At 41.1% G+C, this 22650-nt stretch overlaps 1 protein-coding gene across 1 annotated transcript; it reads right to left on the minus strand.

Annotated features, from left to right (window-relative positions):
- Positions 1–1466: 1466 nt before the first annotated feature.
- On the minus strand, positions 1467–20846 carry abhd17c (abhydrolase domain containing 17C, depalmitoylase; the record flags this gene model as incomplete). Its single annotated transcript, XM_079217333.1, has 3 exons — positions 1467–1686; positions 11693–11872; positions 20362–20846. 3 exons carry the CDS (start codon positions 20844–20846, stop codon positions 1467–1469), a joined length of 885 nt encoding a protein of 294 aa, XP_079073459.1.
- Between the last annotated feature and the right edge of the window lie 1804 nt (positions 20847–22650).

Below are 22650 nucleotides of genomic sequence, written 5' to 3' on the forward strand. Positions count from 1 at the left end.
CTAAAGTACAGCCCGATACCTGCTGCTCTCTCTACTGAGGAACGCGTCTGTATTACATGGCAAAGGTACCTGGTGTAATACAATAAGGGAGAATTTTGATGCATCCACAAAATGAACACATAAATTAGACTGTGGGTAACAGAGCAATATTACTTTTGCCCTCAATGGCTTCACCAGGTGCTTTATATTCTGCAACACATCCGATTACATCAATAACCTGTTGAGAAATTCTACAGATCGTTGAGATCGTTCAGCATTACATTTTACATTTCGATGATCCACCAATCGCATTATATTCCAATAAACACTTGAGGTTCACATTGCTCTTTACTGCAGCCTTTCGTGGTGTTAACCATCGTTAGCAGGCTGATTCTAAATGTTGGCTGACTGCTCAATTTACCAGTGGCTCTAAAGTATTCAAGGATTTAAGTAATAATCTCCCAGATTTGTATGGGTGCCAATGAGCAAGGCATATTATATTTCTCAATGAAGCTTGGCATTATTGTCTTCATGTATGAGAGAGAAGCATGCACCAGGACTACAAAGATCACAAGTACAAAGGCCAGATGTGCAGCTGTGCACTCTGGTTAACATCTTCTAAAAACACACACACACACACACACACACACACACACACACACACACACACACACACACACACACACACACACACACACACACACACACACACACACACACACACACATCAACTGAACCAAAGTTCTACCTGCATTAAAAACATGGAATGCAGATAACAAAAACAAAACAAAAAAGAATCAAATATACATATTCCAAACAGACAAAATCATTACCTGGAAATATCTGCACAATAAAAGTGCAATTGTTTGGTAAACCCTGAATGGTAACTTAAAAATACAGAAAAAGTAAAAAAAACTTCAATTGTATTTCGAGGTGCAAAATTGATACGTCTTCACTTGGTATAAAAGAATATAAAAATCAAGTTGAACACTGCAAAGAAAAGCAAGGATGGGGGGAACAGGGAAGAATAAGGAAATGTGACAGACTGAAGCTCGCAGTGAGAAACACTGGCACATGAAAACGCTCAGGGAGACAGTGAGTAGAGGAAGGGAAGGAGAGCCGGAGTTGAGAAGGAATTCAGATTGAGCAGAGGCAAACACTGCCTTGGCCTGGGCTCATTGACATGTGTCCAGATGTCCAGGTGTCGGAGCACCAGCCAGGCTTTGGGACAGTATATATTAAGCCAAAGCGTCACTCCTGGCCGGGACTGGCCACTGACTCTCGCCTGGACCTCAACAATGCAAACCCTTTTTTCTCTTCCAGTCCACTACACATTCCTACCCTGAAGTGTCTCCAACATTAGGGGAGAACGGTGTGATCAGCTTACTCCAGTCCTGCCCCTATGCTAAGAGAAGAATGTGGAGATGAGTAGGAGGCGGCCTCTTGAGTGTGTTGAGATGAACCCAGGCCTGAGTGCTGCGCTCCCTTCAGGATGTGGGAAGCTCAAAGGAGATGAACTGCTTGAGTCTCTCAAGGTACTGGGCATACAGTTCAATGTCGTTGTGGCCGGCTCCCTCCACCCACAGTGGTTCGACGGCGCGGGGGCAGCGCTCGTACATGGCCAAGCCGTGGGAGAAGTCGATGACCTCGTCTTCCGTACCGTGGATCACCAGCACTGGGGATGCCACCTTGGACATCTTGTCAATACTATGCAGCAAAAAGAAACAGAGAGATATGGGTAAGTATGGAAGACAGATATCAATAAGCGGTGACAATGGGGTATCGAGAAGAGAATTACCATATTCAAAAGGCGGCCATTTTGCTCTTATGTTGCGCTCGGGGTGGACGGAAGGAGTCTCCCAGAAACTAGTCAGACTGCTATATAGCTATGGGGAAGTGGTCCAAACATTTGACAGCTAAGTGTTGAGACAATGGAAACATAGAAGATCCCCAAAAGAGTCCACACAAAGGAACACAGCGACTGGATTGAACATCAACAATGTTGAAGGAAAGACCATCTACACCCGGTATGTTACTATTGGACAGGACCTACGTTCAGTTGAAAAGTAGCTAACTTATTAGCTAAAGTTGTCCAGAGGGATCAATGCCTTGACTTGCAGTGTCGGTGTAACGATCAACTAAGAGACATCATCAGCCTGTGGGCCTAGTCTGGTTTATGAGTAATAACTGCGAGTGAAACCAAACCCAAGATGTTATACAGACTCTTCAGGTGACGAACACAAATATCACCCGAAAGCTGAATAAGTCTGTATAACATCGTGGTTTTGGTCACAGTTGAGGGTAGCAGTACTAGCTAACGTCAGCACTCCATGTTCGCCAAGTTTAGCTAGTATTAGCACTAGACCGCTGCCATATTGCTAATATATCAGGCTGGTCAGGCCGATGGTCTTCCCTTCAACATTGTGGATGAAGCCTTCAATTCAATCGCTCTATCCCTTTGTCCTTTGGGGATCTTTAAAGACTTATCTGCCCACATTTCTACCCTTGGTTTGAGTACACAAGACAAATGTTAGGATCACTTTGCCATAGCTATATAGCAGTCCGACTAGTTTCGGGGAGATCCCCACCCGGAGGGTGATGTGAGGGCCAAATGGCCCCCATGTGAATATGGTGAATGGGTCAAAGCATTGTAATCTTTCAATGGTCTGTTGGATTGGAGATCACTGATATTCAAACTATTTTGACTCATTGTGGTGGAAAGGGGAATTCAAATTACAAATGTGCGAGAACAGGAGAACACTGCATACTAAATAAGCATATGGGATAATAGTGTTCATGCTGCCATAACCAGTTCAGTAACAGATACACCCATTTTCCTAACTATATTGTTTATTTGCAATGAAACCAAAATTAATTTCATACAGTAGACAACCTCTGTTTTCATATCACATCCATTGATTTTGTGTGGTAAGACCTGTACTTGTAAGGAGCCAAAAAGTCCACAGAGCCTGTGCTGTTGTACAATGCTAACTCTCCACTTCAAACATGACCTTTAACTTAACACTTCAGACAACACATATGAGATCTGAGTTTATCTTCCACAAAGAATCATATCTTTTGTTTAAAATGCTTGGGAGACATTAGAACCATTGGTAAATTACCAAAAGGTTGCCGACACCAGACTGTTCTTCAGGTAATAGTCAGAGAGAATAACCAGATGTTGATGGATGGGTTTTGCCCAGCTAGCATTTCCTCGCATGTCTGAAAGCATCACAGCAATCAATCTGATGACTAATATTTAAAAGCAGTTAATAATTGGTAAAAACATTTATTTTTTTTAATTGCCGCCAACATTTGCGCAATCTCCATTAACCGATGAGGCTTGTGAGAAATGCTGGAATATTCTGGAACAATTTGCCGGACCATAAATTGGGATTGTGTGGTGACGAGAAGGGGAAAAATGCACAATTCTGAAAACTTGAACCCAAGTATTGACAAAAACACGCCAGACTGCAAAACTTGAAGCACAACTCCATATCTAAATCACCCAGCCATAAGATGCTCCAGGCTGTCAAATTGAAGTTGAAACGTTTGTTTTATCATCTTTCATTCAAGCGGTTCTCTGATCATTTACTCGAATATGACACGGTGGCCTTTGCAGCAGCTCTTTGTCCTTGTTGAAAATCCCCTATTCAGATGGTTTTAACCCAACATTTGTAATGTATAGAAAAGCTGAGTGGAAAACTATGTCTCGTTCCAAAGACAATAACATGGATGTGTTAATGTAGCGGTCTATAAACATACCAGCATTGATTTACCTAAATAATCAGCTGTGTCTTGTAGCACTGGATAAAACTACAGTCCCTGCTATGCATAGAGATTCCGTGCTGATCATCATAACTAGGTGTGCCAGTTACGATAGAGTTTAGTTGTCAGATTCAGGCAGAGAAATCGTTGTGAGCTAATCTGATTCCAGATGGAATAAGCCATTACATTCACTTCACAGCTGGGGTATACAAACTGAATTATGGCAGATGTTTCTGTCCCACATGCACATAATCTCTCACAATATTCCTATAAATGTGAGCTCACAGCTGTACAGAGCAATCTCTTACGCAGGAGCAAATAATGCCTGTGACTGGCAAACATTTGGTTTTCAGACACTGACTATCAAGGTTGGGGTTTGGTAGCATTTTCTTTAAAGTATACTTCACCCTTAAAATGACCATTTGTATATCTATTACTCAGAGCGTGTTACCTTGAAATCCGATCCAGGTCTCATTTATCCAGTCGTATGCTCACGTTTCACAAGCACTACACATTGTACAGTTTAAAAACACTTCCCCACACTCTTTCATGCCAACATGCAGGCAACTGGTCTGAAGTGTGTTAACTAGTGCCTGTGTTTGTGAAGTAGTGAGCATGCGAGTGGATAAATGAGACTCATGAGATTATACTACCAGAGTTGCCACTTTGTAAACAGATGTTTTCACATTGTTTTACCATTTAATTCAATGCCTAAAGACTTTTCTCTTTTTTTATTCTCCATTCACAGTGGGAACATGAGTAAAACAAAGAATATAAAAAAGGTAAAACAAGATGAGTAAGATGGTCATTTTAGGGGTATTCCTTTAAAAGGTTACACATGCATTTCATGGCTCATCAACATAAATGTGACCCTGGTGTGTCTTGAGAACCTCATAGTGTAAGAAGAGGCCGCTCTTTTTCTACTGCTCCATCTATCTGGAAATGTTTGTCAAGCGTTATAAGGACCAGTAAATCAATGCCAGTGCTCCGAAAAGACTAAACAACCATTTCATTAACGTTACTATATCCGTCTGCTCTACTCTGCCTGTGGCTGTTGAGCGCTCTGATGAAAATACAGGTAGAAATAAATTGGTACCTTCATTCAGCATACATTCTTTGTTTAGTGTGGTTCAATCCTTGTACTTTATATCCCATGAGCGTGTTTATTTCCTCCTGAAGCATTAATAATTAGGGATGCTAACGATTATATCATAATTTAAAAGCAATAATGCAACAGTTTTTCTCAGATAGAGTTGAACCACAGGCATTGTAAATACTTGGTAATAACCACATTGCTGTGCAGCCATTTTCTAAGTACATTTGAGCCTGATTAGAAAATGTTATGCATGCTAAATCTTGAAAAAAAGGACATGTTTTGTAATTTTATTTGTCAGTCCTTATACCTTCATCACGCCATGTTTATATAGACTGAAGCAAGAAATTTTATAATCACACACCGCCTTAATGGTGGGCCAGAACTTTGTCACAGAAGTGAAAGTGTGCTCTACGTCCCGTGTTGGGCCTTGAAACATGCCTGTTCCAAGGTTTGGCGCATAGGCGGTCCTGCATAGGAGGAACGCGCTATTTATCCACACCTTATTCAACTTGAAAATAATCTCATTCTAAGAGAAATTGTAAAACAACAAAACTAAGTACAACTTGTGAGTGTTAATTCTAAGATGTGTGTCAACCTTGAAAAACAACTGTGAACCACTTAAGCACTGGTGTGTGATATACTGACAACACAAAGTGGGCCAAACCTCAGCATCTCGCTTGATTGGAGAGCTGATGGTTTATGCCGACAGTGGGCTCCTGCTGGTTTCTATAGGAGGTCCAGCTGGGAAGCTTTGACACCAGATATTTTACCTTCCCACTTAGACACACAATTATAATTCAGAACCAGAAACCTTGATAAAAGAACTGCCGTATGCAAAACATGCAAAGTGGCACCACCGACACTAGTTGAGGGTAATAACTGAAAAATAATCATTTCATTTCTGACAAATGACACCAGCCTTACCCAGGATTAAACCTAATACCCAGCTGGTAGTGTTTTTGTTGAAACTGTATCTGAGGACAGGTTTCCCCGAGTATAAATGTGCATTGTTTACGATGTTGGTGTGGCAGTAGACTTACGTTTTTGGGTTCTTTAGTAGAGCTGCATCATTTTGAAGAAAAGATCAATTTTTCTGACCAATAGGCGACTAGAATTAAAATTTGCCATTGTCGACAGACCTTCATAGATTTAGACATGAACCGCTTGTTGCTTCATACATGGTATCTGATGAAATGCAGTTGCTTTTTGAAGAGTTAGCTTTTTCAAACCAAAAGTCAGAAAAAAGTGGATTTATAAATCTGTGTAGTTAGCTAATGGTTTACTTGAAATTAAGTGTAAAGGACAGACACAAGCATGCAGAGAGTATTAGGAAACATTTGCTCTAGCTCAGGACCAATGTTCCCTCTAATTTTTTTCAGCACTGAGCACATTTTTTTTTTTCTGAGCGCACATTTCAGCACTGTGAGCAATTCTCAACCACGCGACCTGCCGAAAATGACCACAAACCTGCGTTAGCCACAGGGGATTCAAACAGATGACAGCAAATGCATCAATATGTATACACGGTTGTTATTTATTCAATATCCTTTATAATGGCTGGACTTTGGGAACATTTTAATGATGTCAGTTTAGTTGAACTTAAAGGATCTTTGTTGAACTTCAATAAGGGGAGGTTATGACTGGTTCACTGGTTATGACTGATAGAGATATATATATATATATATATATATATATATATATATATATATATATATATATAAAATAAAAGTATCAAAGGTATTTAGTCATTTCTCAGCAGGCACAACATTTAAGTGGAATTTCATTGAAAGAAAAATGGTAATGCAGTGCTTAACAATAATTATAGGCCTATTAAATTGACATGGTGTTATTTTTCCTAAAGGTAGCCTATATAAACAATGTAATAACTTCATATTCTTCATATTTAAATATGTCTGAAAGTTTCATCCTACCTGTGTCAGTTTGGACTATTTCATCTATCCACTCATGTTTGAACGTTAGGCAGACCTTTTTCTGGGGCGCCTGCTCTGCCTTTCTTTTCGCCATGGTAGCCTATAGCTGCTGGAGCAGGGCCCGCCAAGAGGAGCCTAAACAGCGCCGGCCCGAGCTCATGTGGCGCTCTGGGCGAGCTTCACTCCTGGCGCCCGAAGGAGGACAGCGGGGGTGGGGAGTGCTAACGGAGGCAGAGCGCTAGCAGAGGTACAGAGAGCGCATGTCAAGAAACGGGACGCTGATTGGCCAAGAAGACTCGACGCGTCACATCAAAGATCTTTTTATTGTGGAGATGGCTCACTCCTATGTCAGAAACACTGCCGCAAAAAAGATTTTTAACCCCTGAAAGAAAATTGTTTGTGCTGTCTGAAAAATGTGCGCGGTCTGAAAAATCTATTGCGCGGCCTTCTCGACTGGCCTGCACGGCCGCGCACGCACGCAACTTAGAGGGAACACTGGTCAGGGGTCAGCAACCTTTCCCATCCAAAGAGCCATTTTGCCCTTATTTCCACAAAACAAGTGTCAGGAGCTGCAAAAGCTATTTGATATCACAGCTTATGAAGTTGTATATATCGCTCTTCTTCCCTCTTCTGCAGCTTGATACTTTTCAGCAGATGCTGTGTGTTTGTTCTAGAAGAGTTTTTCAACATTACAGGTTTTGTTGTTTGATAATTTCTCATATCAAGCAGACAGGTCAGACAGCAGTGAAAGCAAATGAATACGTCCACGCAGAATTAAACTCTACTTTTCTCCGTGACTTTTTTTTTCCTTCAGTTGATAGTTTAGCGAGGGCGGAGCTCTGTGAATCACGAGTAGCCACCTGCAGGGAAAGGTGCTTGACAGCGATGTGACCGAATGTTTTTTTCTTTATTTAAATGACTGCACTTAACTTAATTTGGAAATAGCACTTGCCAATATAATATTTCAATATAAAATGATACACTTTTCAGACCAGGTTTCTTTTAAACTCAGTTTATTAGGAACAACTAGCTAAAAGGGTTGAATTCCTGCCATAAATCCTACCTTAAGTTAAACTTGAAACTGGTTTCGACAGATGTTTATTCAACTGTATGATCATTTGGGACGATGAAGTTTGTGGAGCGATCGAATGGTTTCACATTATACATCGAGGTGCTTCTGTTATTTAACTGAGCCGGTTTCAACAGCAACAGCAGCTCTCCTGTGAGGAGCAGCGGAGTTGCTCCCTGAACATTTACAGTCAGACCTGCAAACTCATGAGGGGTGAAAAAGGTGACACCAGCGGGACGGGGGGGCAGTGACGGGAGAGTCAGTGCTGAACAGCGTCACTCGTCAAGAAGCTGACAAACTATGCTCATTATGGGTTTTAATTCTTCTTTTGTCAATACCCAAGTGACACATATACATATATATATATACACATATACACATACAACCGTTCAAAAGTTTGGGGTCACCCAGACAAATGTTCATTTTCTTCGCAATTTCTCGCATGGAATAGCCTTCATCTCTAAGAACAAGAACAGACTGGCGAGTTTCACATGAAAGTTCTCTTTTTCTGGCCATTTTGAGCTTAGAACTTATATGTAGTGAGGTGTCAGTAGGTAGAACTTATATGTAGTGAGGTGTCAGTAGGTAGAACTTATATGTAGTGAGGTGTCAGTAGGTAGAACTTATATGTAGTGAGGTGTCAGTAGGTAGAACTTATATGTAGTGAGGTGTCGTAGTAGAACTTATATGTAGTGAGGTGTCGTAGTAGAACTTATATGTAGTGAGGTGTCAGTAGGTAGAACTTATATGTAGTGAGGTGTCAGTAGGTAGAACTTATATGTAGTGAGGTGTCGGTAGTAGAACTTATATGTAGTGAGGTGTCGGTAGTAGAACTTATATGTAGTGAGGTGTCGTAGTAGAACTTATATGTAGTGAGGTGTCGTAGGTAGAACTTATATGTAGTGAGGTGTCAGTAGGTAGAACTTATATGTAGTGAGGTGTCGTAGGTAGAACTTATATGTAGTGAGGTGTCAGTAGGTAGAACTTATATGTAGTGAGGTGTCGTAGGTAGAACTTATATGTAGTGAGGTGTCGTAGGTAGAACTTATATGTAGTGAGGTGTCGTAGGTAGAACTTATATGTAGTGAGGTGTCGTAGGTAGAACTTATATGTAGTGAGGTGTCGTAGGTAGAACTTATATGTAGTGAGGTGTCGTAGGTAGAACTTATATGTAGTGAGGTGTCGTAGGTAGAACTTATATGTAGTGAGGTGTCGTAGTAGAACTTATATGTAGTGAGGTGTCGTAGGTAGAACTGCAGTGCCGCTGACTCACGGCTCTCCAGGCTGACGTCACACGCTGCCACGGACTCTCCGCTGCCTCTCCAAAAACTTTTCGGATCTACACAATTCACGTAGGTCACCTATTTTGGTTTCAAAACGGCGAATTTTGCCCAAAGGTGAGGGATTTTCATGTTTGTCTATTACAGCTCTTTTTATTTTGTGATTACTGACCTTGAGTTCTTTTCTTTTTCTCTGACCTTCCATATTTTTGCCGTAAATAATAACTTATCAGCTACACATCAGCAAAGCAGTGGGAAATAAAATTTTCAACTCTTTCAGGCACAAGCCAAGCTCCGATGTGTTGTTGCTACCTGCTGATGTAAGGGAGTAATTGAAGGGAGTAATCCCAACATTAGCGCCAACTCAGGCTCACTTAAGATAAGATATTCCTTTATTAGTCCCGCAGTGGGCTAGGTGGACCGACTATTTTATTGTCCGTGACAAGGGAGTCCTCCGAGTTTTGCTAAACTGTTTTTTTTCTGTTCAATATTTCTTTCAAGGTACAAATCTTATAATCGTCATAATAATTATTAACATCCCTAGTTTAGTCGCATGTGCACTGGCATCTCTTAATTGTTTAAAGTATACTATAAATATAAATAAATACAAACTACAGCTTTAAACTTTTTTACTTCAAACTATTTTTTTTAAAGAACAGACACAAGCGTCAGGTGGCCTGATAGGGAACATGTGCAACAGAACTCAGAAACTGTTGGATTCTACAAACTCTGCTACTGGACGACACGTCATCATTAATATCAACTGGAGAGCTTTTCTGACCCAGACGAAACAGCTCTTGATTTCGGCAAACACCAAATGAACCGAGGAACAAACACGTCTCCTATTAATCTCACAAACACGCCTCCTATTAAAGCTGCGATTAATCTCGCGGCTCGGAGCGTTTCTCCTGCAGAGCTCCCAGCCGATGTTCTTGCCGGTCAGCTGCGGTTCCTCCGCTCTGACGTACACGCAATTGTTTTGTTGCATTTGCTGCACGTCACGTCGTTCAAATCTTTTTTTGCGAAATACAGCCACACTTTTGACCGTTTACCTTTCGGCATTTTCTCTGTTAAAAAGGTTGATGGCTAGCTAGCTACTGTAGCTATACAAACGATAGGCTACCGCTACCTGCTGCCAGGGCGGAGTCATCCTGTAGTGTAAAAAAATACATTTCAATCGGCTCAGGCACCGGTCGTATAGGCACCGGCTTTCGGTACCAACCCTAATAATGAACCAGATGAACCTGAACTTGGGAAAAGAAGTATCACAGCATCTTTGATCTGGAGAAAAAAACGTAACGCAATAAGTGACACGCCAAGTTCACGAGTTCAAAGTAGTACATCCTACAGAGCCCCGAGGAAAGACCAGCACTGGAGGAACAGCCATGAAACATGACGTGGAGCTGGCACCTTGATGAAAACATTCACAAGATTTTCATTATCAAGCTGACTTCACATACGTGTTGAACCCTGATGAGGCCAAATTCATTTCTGATACTTTTTTTAACTGTAATCTGATGTGCTCTGGGTTCACTGACTTGCTGAAGCACCCCAACTAATTCTGTTCAAACCTTTCCCAACACAGCCCTGTGAGCAACTGAACCAGACAGATGTGGTAATTGCTGCATTTCTTCTTCTAAAAAAAACGAACATTGACAAAATGCACTAAATTAGATTGTTGAACATCGTTTGTTTTAATATAATTAATTTTAGAGGTGTTTTTACTAATCTAACTAATTAAAATGATCAATCCTTGCACATATTCTACTTTGAAAACCCTTAATATGCAGACACGGCACGCTGCCTGCTGAGACGGACCATCTGCAGAGAGAGAGATGGATTTAATTGAACTGCAGTTCCATGGAAACATCTGTATATTAAAGCCATTACTTTGTAGTGTGTGTGCGTGCTGTAAATTCCATGACTTCAAGTTGGTGCCCTTTTCAGTCCACCCCTGAACAAATAAAACTCCAGCATGCAGTTTGAATAAAGTACAGTTATTTAACTTATCACAAAAGTCTTGCTGTTATTACTGTCACACACATGTAAAGGGTGTATATGAATATAGTAACAGTTCTGAAACAAGTAGGATGAAGCAGTGCACTTTGTGCTGGACTAAAGCATGGTGGTTTAGGAAGAAACCGAATAAACCATCAAAATATGTCGGATCATTGTGCGGCAAGAACATACATGTATTCTCTGCACAGGTGCAATAAGGTGAACGTCTGCAATCTGCTGCTTCAGTGACAGAATGACTCCTGTTACTATGGTAACTCTACAAAACAGAGATGGCGACGGCTGTAGCCTTAACACTTTTAGCCTCAGAAAATTCTAGAATGCATGATGGAAACCAGACTACAATGAATGGAAACTATACTTTGACTAAAACATCTTTTTATCAAAATACCAAAGCTAAATCAAAAGCAGGTGCCAACATTAACATTGCTCGGCAGGAAGACTGCATACCGACATAGCGAAGTGGCACTAGTCTGGTTTCCAACAGGGGAAACTGGATTTTGCAATACGGTTGCTGGTTTCCCAGGTAACCGTTGGCTATGGTGAGACTCACCTGGGGAAGGCGTCAAAGCAGTAGGTCTTCCGTGTGTCAGGGAAGGCCACCCGAAGCCCTGACATGAGTGGTGAGTGGAGGATGACAGCAGCGCATTCATAGCGAGCAGCCAGGTCGATGGTGGGCACAGTGCCGATACTCTGGCCATACAGGATGATGTTCTCAGGTGCTACGCCGTACCTGTACAACACACAGACAAGCCAGATTCAGTCATTTCAATTCAAAACCCGATCAAACAAAAAGGCATTGTGGTCTAGGTTCATGTTAAGTCTTCAGTAGAAATGCACCGGTTGATGCCAGTCCTCACTTAATCGGTCATGACCGGTAAACGGCCAGTCGGTCACATATTTCGGATTGTTTTGTCGGACACATTTACGCTCAAAACACCCACACACAAATGCAGTGAGGTTGACCTATGACAAGCAGTCTGTAAATGCAGGTTCAGCAGTTTGTATAGAAAGGTTACACCCCATGCGAGAAATATTTGTGATTCTTGTTTTTGTTTGTGGATTTTGGTTTGTGTGGGCATTTGTGTATAATGATAACTATTTTTGTATGCATTGAAAGAGTGAGAAAGAGAGAATAATTGATATGTAAATCACAAAACACGTCTTCTGCATGCATTCATAAATATTTGACCCCATGGTTAACATGGTCAAGATAACTCTTCAGAGAGAACACGACAGAAGACAGTGAGTTATAGTCAAAAGGTCCAGAAAAACAGAGTTCAGATTATTTTGTCAAAGACAACAGCACTATTTATGAGCATTTATAAAACCTAATAAAATCACTAATGTTTTGGGAAAATCTATTAATAATAGTGATGCAATGTTTCATAAAACTCACAGGTCGGATCAGCACAAAGGGAAAGGGGAGCTTTTAGAGATCCCTGATCACGTTTTATTTTGCTCGCCGACATTAATTGATTATCATTCATGATCTATATTGGCAGATATGGATCCCTTTGTTGGTTGATTAAAGTAGCTGGTCTACAAGAATCCAGACTATTTTGCCACCGTCTTAAAAATCATTTCAACCACTCTGAAGTCTGTAAACATATATAGTGTTTGTTCATAGATACACAATTCAAACGATGTAGGATATAAAAACATTGTATTTTCATTGATTATAATAAATCTTGTCATTAGTAGTCAATGATGTGTTATAAGCTGCTTAGAGCATGTGATAAAAGCTCATAATTGATCTCCAATATCTATTTATGTTTTTGTGAAAACATCTCCTTCAAACAGCTATGTGTATTAAATGTTCTCACAAAAACTACATTTTACGAGATCACATGTTGATAACGTTATCATTTATCTTCGTCTGATACTCATTTTTACTGAACAGAACCTGAACACATCATAAAGTAAGTGAACAGAGCATTCGTTTATTGTCCAATAGCCTCTTTACCAGTTCTCCTTCGGTCAACTTAAACATGAAGTGGTTGTATACCACCATGTGTGCCGAATCGTGGAGGGTCAGTACAGATCCCAGATCTGTTACACCACAACTTCTGAAGTCAGTAAACCATCAAAAATTCTTTGAGTTATAATAAAAAAAAAAAAATTAAAAAAAAAAAAAAAAAAAAAAAAAACCTGCAGCCAGATCCGCCGGTGTCCCGGTTTAACGTTAACGAGTGACTGCGTGAACTGAACCAGACCGGGGGGTGACGGCATGTTTCATCACGTTACGTTTTTTACAAGCAAGACTGAACTGTAACGGAACATAACGTAACTTTAACGACAATACACAACCAAACACGTTAGCTAACGTGATAGCAAGCTGACTAGCTTCCATTAAAAACAAGTTGGAGGAACATGAAGACGCTGATTGGCCAAGACTCGACTTGTCAAAGATCTTCTATTTTTGAGAAGATCACAACCTCAGCTTTTCTCGTGTCTCACTCCAATCTCAGAAACGCTGGCCGGCCAGTTGCTCTGCTCCGCTCTTTTTTTTTCCTCTGCGACTTATTGCCCGGCGTAATAATCGCGCGACACAACGAATCGATAATGAAATTCGTTGCCAACACTTTTGATAATCGATTTTTATCGATTCGTTGTTGCAGCCCTATCCATTAGTTCATATTTATCCATTGCTCAGTAAAACCACTAGCTGTTGTCGAGAAGAGAAGTTTAGTAGATTCCAACTGAAGCCAACTGGGTGCAGTGTGTGTTGAAGGTATTTGGGAGTCCAGTCTCTGTTAGGGGACGTGATCACTAGCCTACATCTAGGGGCGCTTGGAAAAACATTCCAGAGAGCGGGGGATGCTTGGTGTCAGGTATGCACCGGGTGGTTCATGGTAGAGAACCACCTGATGTGTGGCATGGCTTCTCTTCCTAAGTACAGCAGGGTGAGAGGCAGCGCTGACAGAAAACAGGCCTGTCGGAGAGAGGGGAGGACCCGGACAGCATGTTCCCCTGCCAGAACTCCCAATCTGGGGAGGAAGCTTTAACAAACCCTCCCTTCTCCTGGCAGTGCTGGCAAGGCAGAGAGAGGCCAAGCAGAAACCTTCAGCTGTCCTCTGCCACAACACTCCCACAGAAGGATTAGACCTTGCTTAACAGACAACCATGACAAAGGGTTTGGACAAGAGGTGCTGGGGTGTATGTGTGCTATAAAGTGATGCCATCATAAGAGCTCTTCAGATAACAGCTTGAGTGTGACTAATCTTCTGGTGGCCTAGACAAATCCAGCCTCTGATAAGCAGCAACTGAACCGAGCAGTCGTCTTGACAGAAGATTATGACCGCACACATGGATAGACAAAGTACCTACTGGCCAGCTGACTCAAACACTGGACCTTGATCCAGCACACCGTTTGGACTAGACGTGCAGTTCAGACTGCAACAACTAACCAGTTCAAATCTAATTTGGAAATAGTTTGAAACAAACGTATCATAGATAAGTTGGATCTATGTTATGATGCTCCACCTGCTGTGGCAACATCTGTGGGGGCAGTAACCCTGCCAATGCCAAACTGCACAGAAAGAAAAAAGCTTTGCAGGAACAAAAAGGAATCGGACTCAAAGAGAAGCAGTGATGGTGAGAAAAAGAAAATAAAAAAACCATCAAAGCCCAGTTTTGGACAAAATCCTTGTGTTTGTAAAGGTTAGCATAATCAGCTGTGTGGAACTTTTTGTGATTCGAAGCCAGGAAAATCCGCGTCACCCAACAGCACATGCATACCCCTACCATAACTTACTAGCTCTTGTAGGCACAGCAAGACCACAGAGGTTGTTACTGAAGTTAGCCACAGATATGGCCAGTGTTTGAGGCAATAGTTGGTAAAAGGGATAGAAAAAAGAAGCACCTTTTTGACCTACCCCGCCTCCATAGTGCCCTGGGTTCAAACCTGTTTGATGGGAATATATCATGGCTTCTCTTCTCGGCGATTATTAATGCGAAAAACTTCAATAGACTTCAAGTTGAAGGAGTGGCATCATTTAGAATGAAGGGAAACAGACCACTGAGCAAAACAGAAGAGAGGGAGGGGGGAAGAGCGAGCGAGAGAAATGTTTCCATACGCAAACTCAGGCCAGTCTAAAAATCACTAAAACCTTGAAGTCAAAGCCAAGGTAAAACAGCCTCCAAATCCAAATAGTAGCATTAGGTTTTCAAGTTCAAAATGCTGCTTACAGGTCACCCTTTGTAAGACCAAGTAAGTGTTGAGTGCATGCATAGTAAATGCTTTGGAAAACCTAAGAGGTGGCATGTGATCAAGGCAACGGATCACATGTGTTGTGGAGCAATCCCCAAAACCGACTGTTACAGACAGAAATGTTCCGTCTTCCTGAATATGCTCAGGTGCTCAAGATCCTTGAATGCCCTGGCAAGTTATTTATCTATCCTTTAACAAGAGCCTTTTTGATGAGGATGAAATGAATAGTTTCTTTAGGAGAGAATTCATTCAGCAGACATACACAGAGCTGTGTTATGCAGCCTGAATCATGCTACTTCATTTTAGCCTTGTGGGGAATTGTATTGAGAAATAGATACAACCAGCATTACAAACTACCTTTGATTAAAGTGAGTAAATGGGCGTTGGTGGTGGGGAGACCCAAACGGATGCTGGAGGCATTCAGGTGGATTGCCAGAGGCGACAGTATGAAGGATGAAAACCACATACTGAGATGTGAAGCCCAGTTAAATTGATTTGAAACTACCAGGCTTAAAAATACAAATATAAACAAAACGTTATCATGTGTCAAAATACATAACACTTGCGGCATGCATCAGGAATCGTGTGCCATGACTTTTCTAGTTGTTACTGTAATTACATAACATCTTGTTTGATAGTTATTGCCCATCTTTCGAATGGAATTCTACACCCACTGTTAAGACCCGTCTCACCAATATGTATTCAATGTTTAAGATATAGGAAACTTAATTTCGCACTGAGTTCTTCTTCCAAACATACATAGATTAATAGTATATACAAATTATCACAAGTTAACAATTTTTATATTCATTAAACGTTGACTGAAACTGCAAAGTGAGGCTCACTTGATCCACCGGGGATAAAGACGCAACTAATGCAGCAACTGAGAACAGCAAAGTTAATCAACATATTTTTCAATAGGACTAGTTCACTTTCTTTGTCCGAATGAGAAATGCAGGCAAATATGTTTAGCTTATACAGATTCCAGTCCACATAATGCATACTTGGAATCTTTGCTTTGGCCATTTGGGAAATCACACATCATTAATGCAGAGTCACACTGCCTGTTGTGCCAACACGAGCCACATCAGACAGAGCGATGTCCGGCGGGGACGGAACGAAGCTCAGAGGACATTTCCATTCTTTATTTCTACCTCAATAAAAGCAGATGACGCTTAGTCTTTCCAACCACCCACAAAAGCCACATTCACACTGACGTGATGAGGTTTGGGGAACACTAATGAAAGAAAATCATGCTCATTCATATGAATATCTAACCCAGCCATACGATCTGTATCCACCCAAATGGTGATAGGGTAACAGATTACTCCACTTTCTTCTCTTAAGACAAGCTCCCTTAATTTGCTTTTGCAACCCAAACACCCAAATTTCATTCCAACACATTGATTTTCTTAAGTTGTGACAGTTTCATCTGTTCTGGGTTTGGGAGCACAACACTACTAGGAAGTGATTCTTTAAAGCCTGATTGGGGGAGATGTAATTTCAAAAAAGAACAACAAGTACAATAAACTCATTAAGCAATTAACAAAATGTCAAGCCAACTAATCGTTTTGCAAACAAATCTTTATCTTGAAAGTTTTTCTAGCAGCATCAATTCAGCAGAGCCCTAAAGGCTAAGTAAAAGGTCTGCTACTATGAAATGAAATTGCTGTTTAAGGGCATAGTCTTAATGATTTTCCACAATATGTAATTAGAAAGTTATTGAATAAACATAAACCTCCTCCTCAGGTGCTGAGCTCGCCTAAGGAGAGCCTAATGATTAACACTGTTTTATGCTTGGGCAGGTTGCTCTCTAAAGGGTTATGGAACCATGAAATGTTAATTTAATGCTCGGTAGGAAGAGACTCTTTCGGTTTCCTTTCAGTAGCCTTTAGACTATCTGTCGAATGGGACATTAATCTGAGGCATGTTCAGAATGAGAACTCTACGGCGTCGACGTCATTTCATATGAAGTAATGATCAGCCTTTGATCTAATAATATGATAGCAAGGTAAAACAATAGGACAATAACACCTAATGCTGCGTTCACACCACCTTTTTCATGCGAGTCATCATTCAATTCATTCGCGCCGGAGAAGGGGCGTGGCCTATCTCCGTGAAATAAGTTATAATTTCCACCATCCACCACAATTTCTGCTTTGTACATGTTGTGGAAGCTCCACAAACGTTGGACCAACAGACGCCCTCGTGTCTGGGTTCCTCAAATTATCCGTAGCCGCACACAGCTCGGTGGATTTCACCGACTTCTCCAGGAACTGCGTCTGGATGACTGCTGTTTCCAGCACTACGAGAGGCTGACTAGTAGCCAGCTTGATTCAACAACTGTGGCTAAGTGGTTAGCATGCCCGTCTTTCAATCAGAGGGTTGGCGGTTCTCGCCCCAGCTCTGCTAGTACCTGTCGTTGTGTCCTTGAGCAAGACACTTAACCCCTAATTGCTCCCCGTTGCTGTGTATAGAGCAAAAATGTAAGTCGCTTTGGATAAAAAGCGTCAGCTAAATGAAATGTAGCAACGGCAGGACGTCGGTGATGACAGGCGGAGCGTCTCAACGCTGATTGGCTTTCGCAACCCGCCAAATCTTTTGCGCTGCGCCATTCCCGGCAAAGCTTTTGGTGTGAACGCAGCATTAGACTCTAGATCAAATCTGTATAGGGAAGCTTTCAATAGTTATACAACCCAACAGAGGCAATGTGACCATCTCATACGTGCGATGTCTGATATGAGCAGACATGGAGAAGAAGAATTTGCTAATTATTTTGCTAACTATTAGCTTATTAAGTACCAACAAAACAATTACAGCTGGATGGTATTTTGATCACTTGCCTGACATTTTTGCGTCCTTTAATTAAGTAACAAAGTTTAGTGCTGTACCAATGCTGAACAGTAGTCATCGTGGGCCATGTATTATTCTTTATACAGCAGGATGCAAAATGTGGGCAACCCTGGTCGAAGCTTGTTGATTTGTGTTAATATTTTTATTTCTAATGACTTTCTCTGCCATGCTTCGAACTCATGGTGTAAGCTATGGCAACACTAGAACTTTAAAAATCCCAAATGCTCCTCTCTCTCTCTCTCACACACAAAATGAATTGTCATTCAGATAATTACCAAGACAGATTAGTCTTTTCTATTCAGTTCGTTAAACACAGTAGTGCGGTTGCGTTTGGCTCTAAGATCTAAATCTATATAATTGCAATAGCTCCTAATTGAAATAATACGATGGTTGGCAAAGTAGTGTCACTTAACGTTCAAATAGTCTGAAACTGTTGTATAGACCTAACTATCTATTGTAACAAAAATGTGTTTTAAGACAGTTAACTAATGTAAAACGAGGTTCGATTCTATATTAAAAATGTTATCTGTGACGGGGAAACACAAAGCCTCTGTCAACAGTTCCCGCTTCACTTTGCAGACCCGGGGTAGGGGGAAACATTTTTATGTGAATTATCCAATTAGAAAAGCTTGATAGAAGCTTAACTTGACCTAAAGCTACAAAACATACTGCACTTGTAGAGGAGACTCTCCACTATAGATTTAGAGACACGTTATTGGCAGCAGCAAGATCTACAGTCTAATAGGAGCTGAAACAAAACCTGTTCATTAGCAGTAGGGTCAGTCACGCTCTTCACTTCTCCAGGTTTTATTCCATTGGAACCTTGTGCCCAGGTAGACAGTTGATTTGCCAGAACCCAGCTGATGGAAACACCTAATTCGCTTTCTATTAGTTGCAACATTTCTCACACGTTTTAAAATTCCTTAGATTGAGGAATCTAAGGATGGTTCATAATGATTGCAGTGATCTTTAATAGTCGTGATCAGGCAATCATGTCATTGCAACAGGCCTAGCGCTCCTGCAGCCTTTCGGATAATGGTGGCTTTTCCCAGTACTAGTGGAGCAGCAGCAGCAGAAAGTCTCCACTGCTGCACAGGAGCTTCACCTTTTGTTTTCCATTTCCCCTCTTTCTCCAGAACACACAGCAACAAGTGATGTTGGTCAGTAAATTACACTTTTATTTCAATATTCTCAGAGAGAAGACTAACGTGCTATATCTCACCAACTGTTTAAAATGTAAAAAGCTGCATACACACACTTGACATTGTAATTATCCATTTGGTCATCAAGATCAGTAAGCTTATCTTGCAGTTATGTTTCATGTTGCTTTTCACGAGATTAATAGTCTAAACATTTTGCCCTCTTTTCTAATTCAAGATAGATTTCGAATTAAGTATCAATTCTGAATTGAATCATGAAATTCAAACATTCCCACTCAGACAACTCTGGTCAGTGTCAACTCAAATGATGTATTCTGTAAATGGTAATGGTCCTGTCCTTGTATAGGGCTTTTCTAGTCTTCCGACTACTCAAAGCGCTTTCACACTACTTTCATTATTCACCCATTCATGCATTGATGGGAGGAGGCAAGGTTCCACCTGCCCATCAGGAGTAACTAATATTCATATGCACACTCATACACCGTAGGCACAGCTATGGGAACAATTTGGGGTTAAGTGTCTGCCCAAGGACACATCGACATGGGCTAGAGGAGCCGGGGATCAAACCGCCGATCCTCTGATTGAAGGACGACCCTGCTCACCACTGATCTGTCTTCACAGTTGGACTTGAAAAGATGCAAACCTCAAATTGGGACGTGGCAATTGTTGGTTTGATACCTAGTTTTATGGTTCAATCCGTTTGTTAGTAAAAAGGGTTTTGACAGTACTGCACTACAATGTTTTATTTTTGTTATGGATTCAAACTACTTGTTCACATGACCATTACTGTGCATGTATGCACAGCGCACCTGTAGTGTGTGTATGTGGGGAAAGGGACCACTGCTGAGTTGCTAGGCTCTGCCACAGAATAAATGAAATGAGAATTGTTTAGCTTATGCCTTCCTCAATATGAGCATGTATTGGGGCTAGCCGACTCCATGAACATCAAATAATTGAGCACATTTGCTGACCCAAATCCTCATGGTTCACACTTACTTGTTCCTCAGGACCTGCCAGGCCGCCTCGATGTCCGCATACAGGTTCTTCTCAGAGGGCTTTCCGGTGCTGACCCCGTAGCCTGAGTAATCGTAGGAGAACACGTTGCAGTTGATCCTGGAGCCGAGGCCGATGTAAAAACTGCACATCTGCCCCAAGTCCACGGCGTTACCGTGCGAGAACAGCAGCGTGTACCGACTGTTCGGGGCGCAGCGCACAAACATGCACCCAACCCGGTTCCCCCGGCTGCTCCTGGTGCTGAACACCTCCACTGCATCGAGCTCTCGTTGAGAGTACTGCCAGTCTGCCCGTTCAGTTAAATGTAAGCTAGTTACCCCATTAGCATCGTTTTGCATCGAGTACGTGGGCTCCGGTGGGAGGAAAGCTAGCTTGGCCGCGATACGACTGGGGCAGGGCGGGCAACAGAAGAGCCAGCAGAGTTCACCGAGAGAAAACCCATTCATCCTGGGGCCTTGTTCGGGCATGTGACAGGCGCGGGGTTACCCGAATGATTCACTTCAATTGAATCCAAAGAACCGTTTTTTCCCCAGGTATGAGGTCCTATTTGTTCCTCATTAACATACTTTATCGGACAGTGCTGGATGACCGGTGGCAGCTAACGCACTAGCGGGCTGGCAGCTAGCTAGCTACCTAGCTAGCGAGCTAACAACACAACTAAGACTTAATAAAGATGAGAGAGTAACTAAAACGCAACTTTCCGATTATCTTACAGCACAACACAATGCAGTGATGAACCGCGGAAGAACAATTGCGTCCTCGAAACGCATTACTTGCTGTACGTCAAGATGTGTTGCTAATGCATTGTAAGGATGAGCACGGCCATTTCTCTAGACTGGAGACAAGCCGGTTTTCCGGTGTAACCGGATATCCTGTTGAGTTGTTATTGTGTTACGGTTGTTTTATGTCAATTTATTTTAGGCATTTTTTTATTTTAGATTACTTGATTGTATTTTGGACCTTGGTTTTATAAACAGTATCGCATTCATTTTTTTCTTGTTAATTCAGGCAGAGTTGTCAAAAAGTGTATCTGTATAACTATAACTGTTTAAAAGAATACCAATTCTCATTGAGCATTTTCTGCTTAAGACGATTATTAAAACGACTGTGGTCAGGGGGAAAAGACTTTCTAAACTGGTCGAATGAAAACATTTTCACCGACTATTTGAAGACGTGGATTGAACAATCACATTTCGATTATATTTCATTGGGATTTGCAACAGTGAACATGTTCATCCTCTACATTGAGATAATAATAGCACAGTATATTCTTTTTTGAGCCCAACTAAGAAGCCACATCTACATGTCTCATTTAAAAGCCAGTACTGTATAAAAAGTGACATGATCTATGGGATTCTATGTGGGTTTCTTGCGTTTCCATAGTATACAATGTTTAGTATTTAACAAATTACTGTACTATTTTTTGTGTATATGTATATTATGTTTGTGTGCATCACAAGGAAGCTAATAATCGACGTATGATAAGAAACAGTCGTTCCCACTACAAACACCTGCGTTCACATATTCGCCTGTACCCCAGTTAGTAAGGGGAAACACTATAGCTATATTCTAAGTTTAAAAAATGTGTATCAATTGATGTTTTTTGGTATAATGAATGGTATAGTGTTTCATATTGGCCGGGAACAGAGAGGCAGCAACGGTCAAACAGAGGCAGTCTCAGGGAAGTATGTTCATCAGCATTATGAAAGAAAGAGACCTTCTTTATTTAGTACTTTAGTAATTAGGGTTTTCTCTGCATATATAATCAACGTCACAACAGTATATTTGGTGTCCTTTTCAGAAATTCCTCTTAAGATTTTTCTACGGTTATTCAAGGAAAAGCAGCAAATCTTCACATTTGTGAAGTTGTAACAACAAATATTGTTGCATGAAGAATGACAGAAACAATCATCAAAGTTAGTTGCCAAATAATTTATTGTAGCAGCTGTCGCAGCTGACCTGTTTTTTATAATGTTGGGTAGTTTAATATATAAGCAAAGGATTGTATTTTAAAAGTTTTACATATGCTTTTATGCTGAAATCTAAATTAGCAAAGTGACTAGAAACTAAAGCACGTATGTAACGCAACGCCTAAGAAAGTCAGCTCAGGCCAGTTGTTATTTATTTACATTATGACATTATTATTTTAACACAAACCATAATTTGTTTCCTAACCATAACCAAGTAGTTTTGTTGCCTGATCCTAACCTATCTTCTCACAACATTAATCATGTGTCATTGTGCGTTTCTGTAAGCATGATACGCTGCTTA

This window comes from Taurulus bubalis, assembly GCF_910589615.1.
Source record: "Taurulus bubalis genome assembly, chromosome: 4".
Taxonomy (NCBI): Eukaryota; Metazoa; Chordata; class Actinopteri; order Perciformes; family Cottidae; genus Taurulus; species Taurulus bubalis.